The sequence below is a fragment of the Somniosus microcephalus genome, chromosome 1 (genome assembly GCF_052327205.1).
Source record: "Somniosus microcephalus isolate GS21.2 chromosome 1, FLI_Smic_1.0, whole genome shotgun sequence".
NCBI lineage: Eukaryota > Metazoa > Chordata > Chondrichthyes > Squaliformes > Somniosidae > Somniosus > Somniosus microcephalus.
In genome coordinates this window covers 291509366-291522671 of record NC_140987.1, presented here as the reverse complement: position 1 = coordinate 291522671, position 13306 = coordinate 291509366, and the positions used below count along the sequence as shown (strand labels likewise).

Below are 13306 nucleotides of genomic sequence, written 5' to 3'. Positions count from 1 at the left end.
GCTCTGCTATTACATCTTTTATAATGGACTCTAGCATTTTCCCCACTACCAATGTCAGGCTTACCGGTGGTCTATGGGGGAGAAATTGGGTGAGTAGCGCCACCTGTTAGTGCCTAAAGAGGCAGGCAGTGGCTGTAGCGCCACTGGCTGCGCCTCCCGCGATATTCAGGAGGGGCGCTAATGGTGGCGTTAGCCTGTTGCGCTGCGCCGCCACCAATGACATCATCGGTGTGCGCAGCGCCCCATTCGCGCCCCGTTCGCGATATTTGGTAGCGAACGGCGCAGTTGCGCCGTTCGCTACCTGCGCTCGGTTCACGGGGCCTTACTTTGCCGGCAGCGGCGCAAGTTAAGGTGGAGGTGCGGGGCGGCCGCCTGCCAGCACCTCCGTCCCCAGCCTCCTAACAACCCCCCCCGCGGCATTGCCGGCTGTTTCCCGAGAGCCCGGCACTTCTCCTTGGTGCCGGGCTCATTTGCCGGCACTCGCGAGCGGGGATCGCGCTGTTGCAGGCACCTCCCCCTTAACAGTGGGAGGAAGGCCTGCAATACCGCAACGTGCCGTGCCGCAGCGTGTGGCGCTGCGGCACGTTGCGCTGCGATAATCAGTTTCAGCGCCCTAAGAGGGACGCAGAGCGCCTCGAGCCTCGCCCCGTGTCCCTTGAGGGGCACTGAAACTGAATTTCTGGCGATCGGTATTACTCCGATCGCTGCGCTAAATCCTGCGCTTAGGCGACTTTTGCGCCCCAACCCAATTTCTAGGCCTATAATTCCCCGCTTTTTCTCTACCACCTTTTTTGAATAGTGGGGTAACATTAGCTACCCTCCAATCCATGCGTACTGTTCCAGAGTCTATCGAGTTCTGGAAGATGACCAGCAATGCATCTACTATCTCCAGGGCCACTTCCTTAAGTACCCTAGGATGTAGATTATCAGGCCCTGGGATTTATTGGCCTTCAATCCCGTCAACTTCCCCAACACCATTTCCCTACAAATACTGATTTCTTTCAGTTCCTCCCTCTCATTAGTCCGTATGTTCCCCGACATCTCTGAGAGGTTATTTGTGTCCTCCTTTGTGAAGACAGAACCAAAATATGTATTAAATTGATCTGCCATTTCTTTGTTCCCCATTATAAATTCCCCTAATTCTGACTGTAAGGGACCTACGCTTGACTTCACCAATCTTTTTCTCTTCACATATCTATAAAAGCTTTTACAGTCAGTTTTTATGTTCCCTGCAAGCTTACTTTCATAATCTATTTTCCCCCTCTTAATTAATCCCTTTGTCCTCCTTTGCTGAATCCTAAACTGCTCCCAATCCTCAGGTTTGCTGCTTTTTTTGGCCAATTTATATGTCCTCTCTTTGGATCTTATGTTATCCCTAATTTCCCTTGTTAGCCACGGTCGAGTCACCCTTTTTGATTTATTTTTATGCCAAACTGGGATAAACAAATTATGTAGTTCATCCATGCGATCTTTGAATGTTTGCCATTGCCTATCCACCGTCAACCCTTTGAGTGACATTACCCAATCAATCCTACCCAACTCGCGTCTCATACCATCATAGTTCCCTTTATTTAAATTCAGGACCTTAGTCTCTGAGTCAACTACTTCACTCTCCATCTTAATGAAGAATTCTATCATATTATGATCACTCCGACCCAAGGGGCCTCGCACAACAAGATTGCTAATTAATCCTTTCTCATTGCATAATACCCAGTCTAAGATGGCCTGATCCCTAGTTGGTTCCTCGACGTATTGGTCCAGGAAACCATCCCGTACACACTCCAGGAATTCCTCCTCCACAGTATTGTTACTAATTTGGTTAGCCCAATCTATATGTAGATTAAAGTCACCCATGATGACTGCTGTGCCCTTATTGCACGCTTCTCTAATTTCCCTTTTAATGCCATCCCCAACCTCTGCATTACTGTTTGGGGGTCTATACACCACTCCCACTAACGTTTTCTGCCCTTTGGTATTTCTCAGTTCTACCCATACAGATTCCACATCATCAGAGTGAATATCTTTCCTTACAATTGTGTTAATCCGCTCTTTAACCAGCAATGCTACCCCACCTCCTTTTCGCCTATCTTTCCTGAATATTGAATTCAGGATGTTGAGTTCCCAGCCTTGGTCCCCCTGGAGCCATGTTTCCGTAATCCCAATCATATCATATTCATTTACCTCTATTTGCGCTGCTAATTCATCCACCTTGTTACGGATGCTCCTTGCATTAAGACACAAAGCCTTCAGGCTTGTTTTTTTAATGCTCTTAGACCTTTTAGAATTGTTATTTACTGTGGCCATGTTTGTTTTAAACCCTTGATTTCTCTGATTGCCATCTTTGTTTTTCTCCTTCCTGTCTTTTGCTTCTATCCTCATTTCCCTTTCCTTTGTCTCCCTGCTCAGGTTCCCAACCCCCTGCCATTTTAGTTTAAACCCTCCCCCACAGCACTAGCAAACACTCCCCCAAGGATATCGGTCCCGGTCCTGCCCAGGTGCAGACTGTCTGGTTTGTACTGGTCCCACCTCCCCCAGAACAGGTTCCAATGTCCTAGGAATTTGAATCCCTCCCCTTTGCACCATTCCTCTAGCCACGTATTCATTTGAAGTATCCTTCTATTTCTACTCTGACTAGCACGTGGCACTGGTAGCAATCCTGAGATTACTACCTTTGAGGTCCTATTTTTAAAATTTACCTCCTAACTCCCTATATTCAGCTTTTAGGACCTCATCCCGTTCTTTACCTATATGCGCCACGACAACTGGCTGTTCACCCTCCCTTTCCAAAATTTTCTGCAGCTTCTCCGAGACATCCTTGACCCTTGCACCAGGGAGGCAACACACCATCCTGGAGTCTCGTTTGTTGCCGCAGAAATGCCTAGCTATTTCCCCTTACAATAGAATCCCCTATCACGACAGCTCTACCCCTCTTTTTCCTCCCGTCCTGTGCAGCAGAACCACCCCTGGTGCCAGGAGGTTGGCTGCTGCTGCCTTCCCCTGTTAAGCCACCCACCCCCCCCCCCCCAACAGTATCCAAAACGGTATAACTGTTCGAGAGGGGGATGACCCCAGGGGATTCCTGCACGACCTGCCTGCGCCTAGTATTCTGCCTGATGGTCACCCATTCCCTTTTTGCCTGTGCAACCTTTACCTGTGGTGTGACCACCTCCCTAAACGTGCTATCCATGACTTCCTCAGCCTCGCGAATGCTCCAATATCTATCCATCCGTTGCTCCAGTGCCGCAATGCGGTCTGTCAGTAACTTCAGCTGGACACACTTCCCGCACACATGGTCGTCAGGGACACAGGAAGTGTCCCTGATTTCCCACATAGTGCAGGAGGAGCAAACTATGGGGCTGAGCTATCCTGACATGACTTACCCTTTACTTCCTTTAAATTAAGTTACATTTTTGGTTACCAGCAGCCCCCGCTATACCTCAGAGCTTAGAAACTATAAACTACAGAGTTTAAGTTTGGAAAAAAAGGAGAAAAATAACACAAATCAGAAAGTTTTGAATTAAAATTACATTTTGTGGTACATCGTACAGGGACAGACAGTGCTAAATATTATGCGAACTGTCAAGAATGTTTATTATCCATTCACAGCAGAGCAAGTAACTGAAAACCGATTGAGCTCTGAGCTCAGTGTGACACCAAGTGACTCGAGGGTAAGCGAGAGAAGCATTTAATGCAAAAATGTTTGAGGGAAAGAAGGGTTCTCAGTTGTACAGGGGTTTGGTCTAGCATGAAGAGGTAGGCTATGTGCACATCTCACTCTCGGTCCATCAGGGGATGTGCAAAGTGGGCATCAGGTTCTTCCCCAAAGAGAAAATAAACTGAAAGCTTACTCTCACCTACCTTTCAGAAACTATTACGTGACAGAAGGGATAGGGACAGAGACTAATGCAAAAACCAGGAAGGATTGAAGAAACAATACATTCAAACAGAAAGATAAAATTAAACTGCACAATTCAGTCCTAAGCAAAATTAAAAATCAGAGCGAGCGAGATAGAGAGCCAGAGCAAGAGAGAGCACAAGAGGTTGAAGATGTATCCTATATACTGGTACAGTAATATTATGGTTTTGCAACATTTATTAAATAAAATGCCAAGTGGGTTGCAACATTCTGTCTCAAAATACATTGAAAAATCCTATGGCAGGCTATCAATGGCAAGTCTCATGTTAAAAGTATCTGCATTTAGATGCAGCATCTGTTATGCCTGTAGGTAACGTCATGATTGACATTTACAATATTAAATGACTGTCATGTAATGTTAGTGCAAAATGTAACACTGGTACTGTGTTCAGGCCCCGAGAGTCAGCATTCAATCTCAGTAGAAAGACACCAGATGCCACCTCAGGGAGCCCTAATCAGAGGTTATCCATGTAGAGGCGAAACGTAAGCTTTTTCATGAAATGAGTTATCGAGTCAAGTAAAAAACCTTGACAGTAATCAGACATAAGAAATAGGAGCAGGAGTAGGTCATTTGGCCCCTCGAACCTGCTCTGCCATTCAATAAGATCATGGCTGATCTTCTACCTCATCTCTACTTTCCTGCACTATCCCCATATCCCTCGATTCCCTTAATATCCCAAAATCTATCGATCTCGGTCTTGAATATACTCAACGACTGAGCCTCCACAGCCCTCTGGGGTAGAGAATTACAAAGATTCACCACCCTTTGAGTGAAGAAATGTCTCCTCATCTCAGTCCTAAATGGCTGACCCCTTATTCTGAGACTGTGACCCCCTGGTTCTAGACTCCCCAGCCAGGGGAAATATCCTCCCTGCATCTACCCTGTCAAGCCCTGTAAGAATTTTGTATGTTTCAATGAGATCACCTCTCATTCTTCTAAACTCAAGAGAATATAGGCCTAGTCTACTCACTCTCTCCTTATAGGACAATTCCCCATTTCAGGAACCAGTCTGGTGAACCTTCGTTGCACTCCCTCTATGGCAAGTATATCCTTTCTTAGGTAAGGAGACCAAAACTGTACACAATACTCCAGGTGTGGTCTCACCAGGGCCCTATATAATTGCAGTAAGACATCTTTACTCTTACACTCAAATCCTCTTGTAATAAAGGCCAACTTACTATTTGCTTTCCTAATTGCTTGCTGTACCTGCATGTTAACTTTCAGTGATTCATGTACAAGGACACCCAGGTCCCTCTGAACACCAACATTTCCCAATCCCTCACCATTTAAAAAATACTCTGCTTTTCTATTTTTCCTACCAAAGTGGATAACTTCACATTTCTCCACATTATATTCCATCTGCCATGTTCTTGCCCATTCACTTAGCTTGTCTATATCCCCTTGAAGCCTCTGTGCATTCTCCTCACAGCTTACATTCCCACCCAGCTTTGTATCATCAGCAAACTTGGATATATTACATTTGGTCCCCTCATCCAAATCAGCGATGTAGATTGTGAATAGCTGAAACCCAAGCACTGATCCTTGCGGTACCCCACTAGTTACAGCCTGCCAACCCGAAAATGACCCGTTTCTCTGTTTTCTGTCCATTAACCAATCCTCAATCCATGCTAGTATATTACCCTCAATCCCATGAGCCCTAATTTTGTTTAATAACCTTATCGAATGCCTTTTGAAAATCCAAATACACCACATCCACTGGTTCCCCCTTATCTATTGTGCTAGTTACAACCTCAAAAAACAAACATTCGTCAAACACGATTTCCCTTTCATAAATCAGTGTTGATTCTGCCCAATCCTATTATTATTTTCTAAGTGCCCTGTTACCACGTCCTTAATAACAGATTCTAGTATTTTCCCTACTACTGATGTCAGGCTAACTGGTCTGTAGCTCCCCGTTTTCCCTCTCCCTCCTTTCTTAAATAATGGGGTTACATTTGCTATCTTCCAATCCGTGGGAGCCGTTCTAGAATCTATGGAATTTTGGAAAATGACAACCAATGCATCCACGATCTCTATAGCCACCTCTTTCAAAACCCTAGGACGTAGGCCATCAGGTCCTGAGGGTTTATCGACTTTCAGTTCCATTAATTTCCCCAGTACTATTTTTTTCACTAATACTAATGTCTTTTAGTTCCTCATTCTCGCTAGACCCTTGGTTCTCCACTATTTCTGGGAAGTTTTTTGCGTCTTCTTCCGTGAAGACAGACACAACGTATTTGTTTAATTTCTCTGCCATTTCCTTATTCCCCATTATAATTTCTCCTGTCTCAGTCTGTAAGGGACCCACATTTACTTTCGCTAATCTTTTCCTTTTACATATCTATAGAAGCTTTTACAGATTGTTTTTATGTCTCTCGCTAGTTTACTCTCTATGTTCTATTTTCCCTTTCTTTATCAATTTCTTGGTCCTCCTTTGATGAATTCTAAAATCCTCCCAATCCTCAGGCTTACTACTTTTTTTGGCAACATTATAAGCCTCTTACTTTGATCTAATACTATCTTTAACTTCTCTTGTTAGCCACGGTTGGACCACTTTTCCTTAGGTATTTTTGTGCCTTAAAGGAATGTATATTTGTTGTAAATTATGTATTAATTCTTTAAATGCTAGCCATTGCTTGTCTACCGTCATACCTTTTAATGTAGTTCCCAATCTACCTTAGCCAACTCGCCCCTCATACCTACGTAGTTTGCTTTGTTTAGATTTAAGACCCTAGTTTCAGACTGAACTAAATCACTTTCAAACTCAATATAAAATTCTATCAGATTTTGGTCACTCTTCCCTAAAGGCCCCTTTACTACAAGGTTATTAATTAACCCTTTCTCGTTGCACAATACTAGATCTAAAATAGCCTGTTCCCTAGTTGGTTCCTGAACATACTGATCTAGAAAACTTCTTGCATATATTCCATGAATTCGTCCGCCACACTATTACTGCAAATTTGGTTTACCCAATCTATATGTAGATTAAAGTCCCCCATGATTTCTGTATTACATGCACCTCTAATTTCCTGATTTATACTCTGCCCTACATTACAACTACTGTTTGGGGGCCTATAAACAACTTCCAATGTTTTCTGCCCCATGCCGTTTCTTAGCTCCACCCAAACTGATTCTACTTCCTGATTTTCGGAGCTAAGATCCTTTCTCTCTACTGCCTTTATTATCAGGGCTATCCCTCCTCCTTTTCCATTTTGCCTATCTCTTCTAAAAGTTAAGTATCCTGAAATATTTAGTTCCCAACCTTGGCCACATTGCAACCACATCTCCGTAATGGCTATTAGATCAAACCTATTAATTTCTATCTGCGCTATTAATTCATCTATTTTGTTGCAAATGCTTCGCGCATTCAGATATAGCGCTTTTAGCTTTGACATTTCTATTTTTCCCTGATGTCACCTTAGTCTCTGATGCTTTATTACCTTTGATACTCTCTCTGTCCCTTCTTGACCCACTCTGCTTATTTTTGCCCAAAACTCTACTCTGCTCTAAAGGCTGCTTTTAAATTTACTGTTTCCTGAATCCTCCGAACCACCTTCATTAGTTTAAAGCCCTGTCTACTGCCCTAGTTATTCGGTTCACCAGGACACTGGTCCCAGCCCGGTTTAAGTGGAGCCTGACTCAACAGAACAGCTCCCTCTTTCCCCAGTACTGGTACCAGTGCCCCATGAAGTGAAACCCCTTCCTCCCACACCACTCTTTGAGCCACGCATTTAAATCTCTAATCTGTTTGTCCCTATGTCAATTTGCGCGTGGTTCAGCTAACAATCCAGAGATTATCATCTTTGAGGTCCTGCTTTTTAATTTGGATCCTAGCTTGTCAAACTCCCTCAGCAGAACCTCATTCCTAGTTCTACTTTTGTCGTTGGTTCCTACGTGGACCACGATAACTGGATCCTCCCCCTCCCACTCCAAGTTCTCCTCCAGCCACGAGGAGAAGTCTTTAACCATGGCACCAGCCAGGCAACACAACCTTTGGAACTCTCGGTCGCGGCTGCAGAGAACAGTATCTATCCCCGACTATACTATCCCCTACCACAACTACATTCCCTTTCACTCCCTCCACTTGAATGGCCACCTGCACCATGATCAGCTTGCTCATCCATCCTGCAGGCTTTTCCCTCATCCACACAGGCAGCAAGAACCTCATACCTGTTGGACAAGGGCAAAGGCTGAGGCTCCTCCAGCACTGCACCTGGGGTCCCCTTACCTGCCCGAGTTGCAGTCACACCCTCTTGTCCCTGACCACTAACCAGACCTGTACCACTAACTAACCTAAGGGGCATGACTGCCTCTTGGGCCAAGGGGCCAGGTAACTCTCCTCATCCCTGATGCCCTGCAATGTCTGCACCTCAGACTCCAGCCAAAAAACTCTTGAGCTGAAGTTCCTCAAGATGCAGGCACTTACTGCAAACGTGGTTGTCCGGGATCACAATGCTCTCCACAAACTCCCACATGCTGCAGTTGAGGCACACCGCCTGCACTGCCATCCCTATATGACCTTGTTTCATTTAATTAAATTTGTAATGAGGTAACTTAGTTTAGTGTAGTTTCTTGACTACTTACTTGATATAGATTAAGTTATGGGTACTGAAATTAAATATCTACCTGTAACACAAAGCACTACAAGTAGTGTAGGCAAAAAGCAGCAACTCCTTCCCACCCTTCTCCGAATTCCCACTCTTTCCCAAATAAAACACTGTTTAAACACACTCCATTTTGGATCCCACTCTGTGCAGACCGCTCTGCGCTCTGCAGACCTGTTTACTCTTATACTCTAGGAGCCTCACCCAATTCACAAGTGTTGACTCAGCTCCCCTGCTCCTGGTGATTAGCGCCTGTTCAAGACAAATACTTATAGCTGACTGACAGTTAACTGCCACTGGCAGGCAGCTTTTGTTAACTACAGATTTTTAAAGTTCTCGGTTAAAATTTAAATGTTAAACTAAATTTCACTTTTTACATCTACTACTTACTCAATACTTACCAGAAATTCCCACTCTTTCCAAATTCCCAAATAAAACACTCTGTTTAAGTACACTCTGTTTTAATCCCGCTCTTTGCAGACATGGGCTACTCAGTGCTCTGCCCTAAATCCCTGCCCTGTCCTAACCCAGCTGCCCGTGTCCTAACTCGCACCAAGTCCCGTTCACCCATCACCCCTGTGCTCGCTGACCTACATTGCCTCCCGGTTAGGCAACGCCTCGATTTCAAAATTCTCATTCTTGTTTTCAAATCCCGCCATGGCCTCGCCCCTCCCTATCTCTGTAATCTCCTCCAGCCTCACACCACCACCCCCCACCCAGAGATATCTGTGCTCCTCAAATTCTGCCCTCGAGCATCCCTGATTATAATCGCTCAACCATCGGTGGCCGTGCCTTCAGCTGCCTAGGCTCTAAGCTCTGAACTCCCTGCCTAAACCTCTCCGCTGCGCTACCTCTCTTTCCTCTTTTAAGACGCTCCTTAAAATCTACCTCTTTGACCAAGCTTTTGGTCATCTGCCCTAATTTCTCCTTATGTGGCTCAGTGTCAATTTTTTTGTCTTATAACACTCCTGTGAAGCACCTTGGGATGTTTTCCTAGGTTAAAGGCGCTATATAAATACAACTTGTTGTTGTCCTAGGATTCCTTCAGCATTGTCCATGGAGAACCAATGGCATCTGAGATACATCCCCAGTGGCGATTTGTGCACTTTTGTGCACTAACTCAATCACCAGCAGCCCTTTACTTAGATTGGCAACAGAGAAGAGAATGACACCCCAGAAAATACTTTCTGTACCAAACTCCAAGATGTGAAAAGTCTGTTCAGCCTTGGCTCAGTGGTAACACTTTTGCCTCTTAGTCACATGGTTGAGGGTTCCAGCCCCATTCCAGGACTTGAACACATAATCTAGGGTGACAATTCAGTGCATTTTTGATGGTCTTCTGTATTGTTGGTACTGTCTTTTGGAGAGGCATTAAACTGAAGTCCCATCCAGCAGCTCAGTCGGGCATAAAAGATCCCATTGTACTATTTGAAGAGGAGCAGTGCCAACATTTATTTATCTCTAAGCCAACACCACCAGAAACATTTCTCTCATTGCTGTCTGCGAGACCATGCTCTGTGCAAATTGACTGCTGCATTTGCCTACAAAATAGTAGTGATCACAGTAATCAATTGGTTGTAAAGTAATTTGTGACTTCCCCATTGGCTGAAGCTTTCTGCCTCACTCATGACAGATGAATGTTACAGCCATCAGCACCCTCCACCCACTGACAGGATTTCCCAGACAGAGACATAGTTCACTGAATGGTACCTTTCCCCTACTCTCCTCTCACCTACACTGCCTCCTTCCACTTCTCCTATTCTGTCTTTTCGTCCTCCTACCTTCCCCACTTTCTTTCCAGTCCTCACTGCCCTCCTCACCCCTTCCTGACCTTGGTCCAATTATTCCCCCACCCTTGGCTTTGAATTCTTGTGTACAACATCACACAAGATCATCTAGTTGTTCAGTATAAACGATCAGTGGAATTTGCAATTGACAGAGTAACCAGCTTAAAATTAAAAATTTCCATTCATCTCGTGCACCATCTAAGGCACCTTTCATAATGAGCATATTTATAAACTACTCATTTAAAAAGTATTTGCAATTAAAACAAATTTTAAGAGGGCAGTAAATTATTCAACAACCAACCATGGTGCATACATTCATTTTGCTAACTTTGTCCAAGATAGAACAGAGAAAAAAGAGAAGGAACACAAGATCCCACTACTACTAAATTCCCGGCGTCAGCTCATTAAACTGTCAATAATTTAAATATTTGTCCCGACACAATCCATGCCAAACAGCTCTTACCTGGTACATGTAAATAATGTTTGATGCCACAAATTTGGCACCATAGAGCAGTCCATCAGTCCATCTCACTTGGACAACTTCTCCCTCTGCTGGAGGACCCAGCTCTAAGCAATTTTTGGTCTACAAAAGGTAAAAAGGAAATATTTGTAAAAAAAGTACATTTCTGTTAAGTGTTCTGTTACTAATCTATGGCACTTTCAACATTATACTTTCACTTCAATATTGTGAAACAGAGATGTGAATGAAAGAGGTTCTACTTTGAGATTTTGAAATAGTGGATTATTTGTCATATGCATAGTCTTCGTTACACTTTGAATGAAGTTGAACCTTTGCATACATAGAAATTCCTTTTAAGAAAATCATGATTCTGGTATTGTTGTGATCTCCCATGCCACCAGCTCTGTTGCATCACAGCCTCACTCTCAGGCAAGCCTTCAGTGTGCCCAAAGACAGCAGCAGGAAGACCCTGAAAATATTGAGGAAATTGAAACATTCCAATAATATAATTTAGATTACAGAAAGAGCCAGGGTAAAGGAAATAAATAGGAAGCAAAGTCGTCTAACTGAATCGCTGTAAAAGGACAGCTTCCTCACTGAGCTCAGCTAATGCCGAGCCCTGTTCTGTCCTTTTGGCAGCTCATAACAATCAGTATTTTGCTGTCCTTTGGGTCGATACAGAGGCTTTGCAACTTGAACAAATGTGGCTATTTGTTGCAAGAGGACCATCGTAATTGGCGACACAAAATCAAAGGAGACCTTAATGCGATCCTTGATGGAAGGGGCTCCATGGTTGACACTTCACTTTTCTATATCTTAGAAGAATGTTGGCATCAGTGGACCAGTGCCAGTCATCCCACTGGCTGAAGCCAGTTATCAGAATTGGCTCACATCAATACCGCTTTCCAATGTGGAGCAGGACGATGCACTGTGGAGATGTGCAATTACCTGGGTGCCATTCTGGGACCAGGATGTCCTGGCACCATTGTTGGTTGAAGCTGGCTGGAAGGCTGAGCCCAAAAATTGAGCCAGTTTTCTGTAGCCAGTACTCAAGACAATTGTATGAGGCTTCGATGCCCCAAAGCCCTAGAACTGACTCTGGAACAGGCTTCACATGTGGGGAAATACAATAAAAGGCAGGATAAGAAATTGCCGTGGGCATCTCGCTGGGAAAAACATATGCTGTCTTAGGTTGAACCAGCCAATGAGGCTCAGCAGGGTGCAGTTCATAATATTGTGCGTTGAGTGATCCTGTAACAAAATCTAAGAAAACTTCAACAAAATCACCAGCATTTGCTCCCTTCATTGGAAGAACTACGGGGGAAACTTTTGACTATCGAACAATAAATTCTGCAGGCATCTAGAACTTCGCCTCTGCAAGAGTTAATAGGTCATAATTGCTGCCACACAGTGAGGCAGTAATGTAGCAGAGCTGAGAGGATGAAGAGACGATCATCTGACATGAAACACACTGGCCCAGTACCCACCCGCAGGGACATCGGAAATGCCAGTTTCAGGCATGCACAGCGCATGCGCTGAAAACCGGCATTTCTGATCGGTCAAGAATCCTCTTGATAGATCCTAACGGCTGCCCTGGAGAAGGGCCTCTGCGGGCGGATAGTTCCGCTTTTTGGAGACTCACCGCCCGCAAAAAACCTTTACAATTCTTACGCCTGGTAAAAGCAGGCATAAGGTTGCTTTTACCAGGATAAGAGTTGAAAAAAAATTTTGAAAAAATGTTTCACTGATGCATCATTTAAAAATACTTTTTAAAAAGGTAAGCTTATTTTTAGCTCTGTAAAAAACTTTTAATTGCTTTTTTCAAAAAATTATTTTTGTTTAAAATATTTAATTTATTGTACTTTCAACTCATTTTGAAAATGTGTTTTTTATTAAATTTATTTAAAGTTTTACTGTGTTTTTGGGGTGATCTCCATTCATATATTTGACAAGTCTTCCCGTCAAGTGTATGAAGAGATTCCCTTCTTTGATTGGCTCCCCACGGCCGACGTGATCCCAGGAATGCTACGAACCGCATGCGCCTCTGGGACACTTGGAGTTCGAGAGGCCGAGGAGTGGAAGTGTGTGCGTCCCGGGAGCCATCAGGTAAGGGTGTAGATTTTTTCCAGATCGGAGGCTTCCACACGCGGGAAGCCTCAGATCAGAAAATACGGCCTACTATTTTCATAGAAACATAGAACCATAGAAGATAGGAGCAGGAGTAGGCCATTCGGCCCCTCGAGCCTGCTCCGCCATTCAATGCGATCATGGCTGATCATCCAAATTCAGTACCCTGTGCCTGCTTTCTCCCCATATCCTTTGAGCCTTAAGAAATATATCCAACTCCTTCTTGAATATATTTAATGAATTGGCCTCTACTGCCTTCTGTGGTAGAGAATTCCACAGGTTCACCACTCTCTGGGTGAAGAAATTCCTTCTCATTTCTGTCCTAAATGGCTTACCCTTATCTTTAGACTGTGACCCCTGGTTCTGGACTCCCTGACCATCGAGAACATCTTTCCTGCATCTAGTCTGTCC

At 44.2% G+C, this 13306-nt stretch overlaps 1 protein-coding gene across 7 annotated transcripts in view; it reads right to left on the bottom strand.

Annotated features, from left to right (window-relative positions):
- The window catches only part of LOC147124839 (lysine-specific demethylase 4C-like), a 645681-nt gene that overhangs the window by 30449 nt on the left and 601926 nt on the right, over positions 1-13306 (bottom strand). For all 7 annotated transcript variants that reach the window (XM_085993864.1, XM_085993875.1, XM_085993908.1 and 4 more), the window contains one exon: positions 10772-10891. In XM_085993864.1, coding sequence (XP_085849990.1) covers positions 10772-10891 — 120 coding nt within the window. The remainder of the gene's footprint in view (positions 1-10771; positions 10892-13306) is intronic.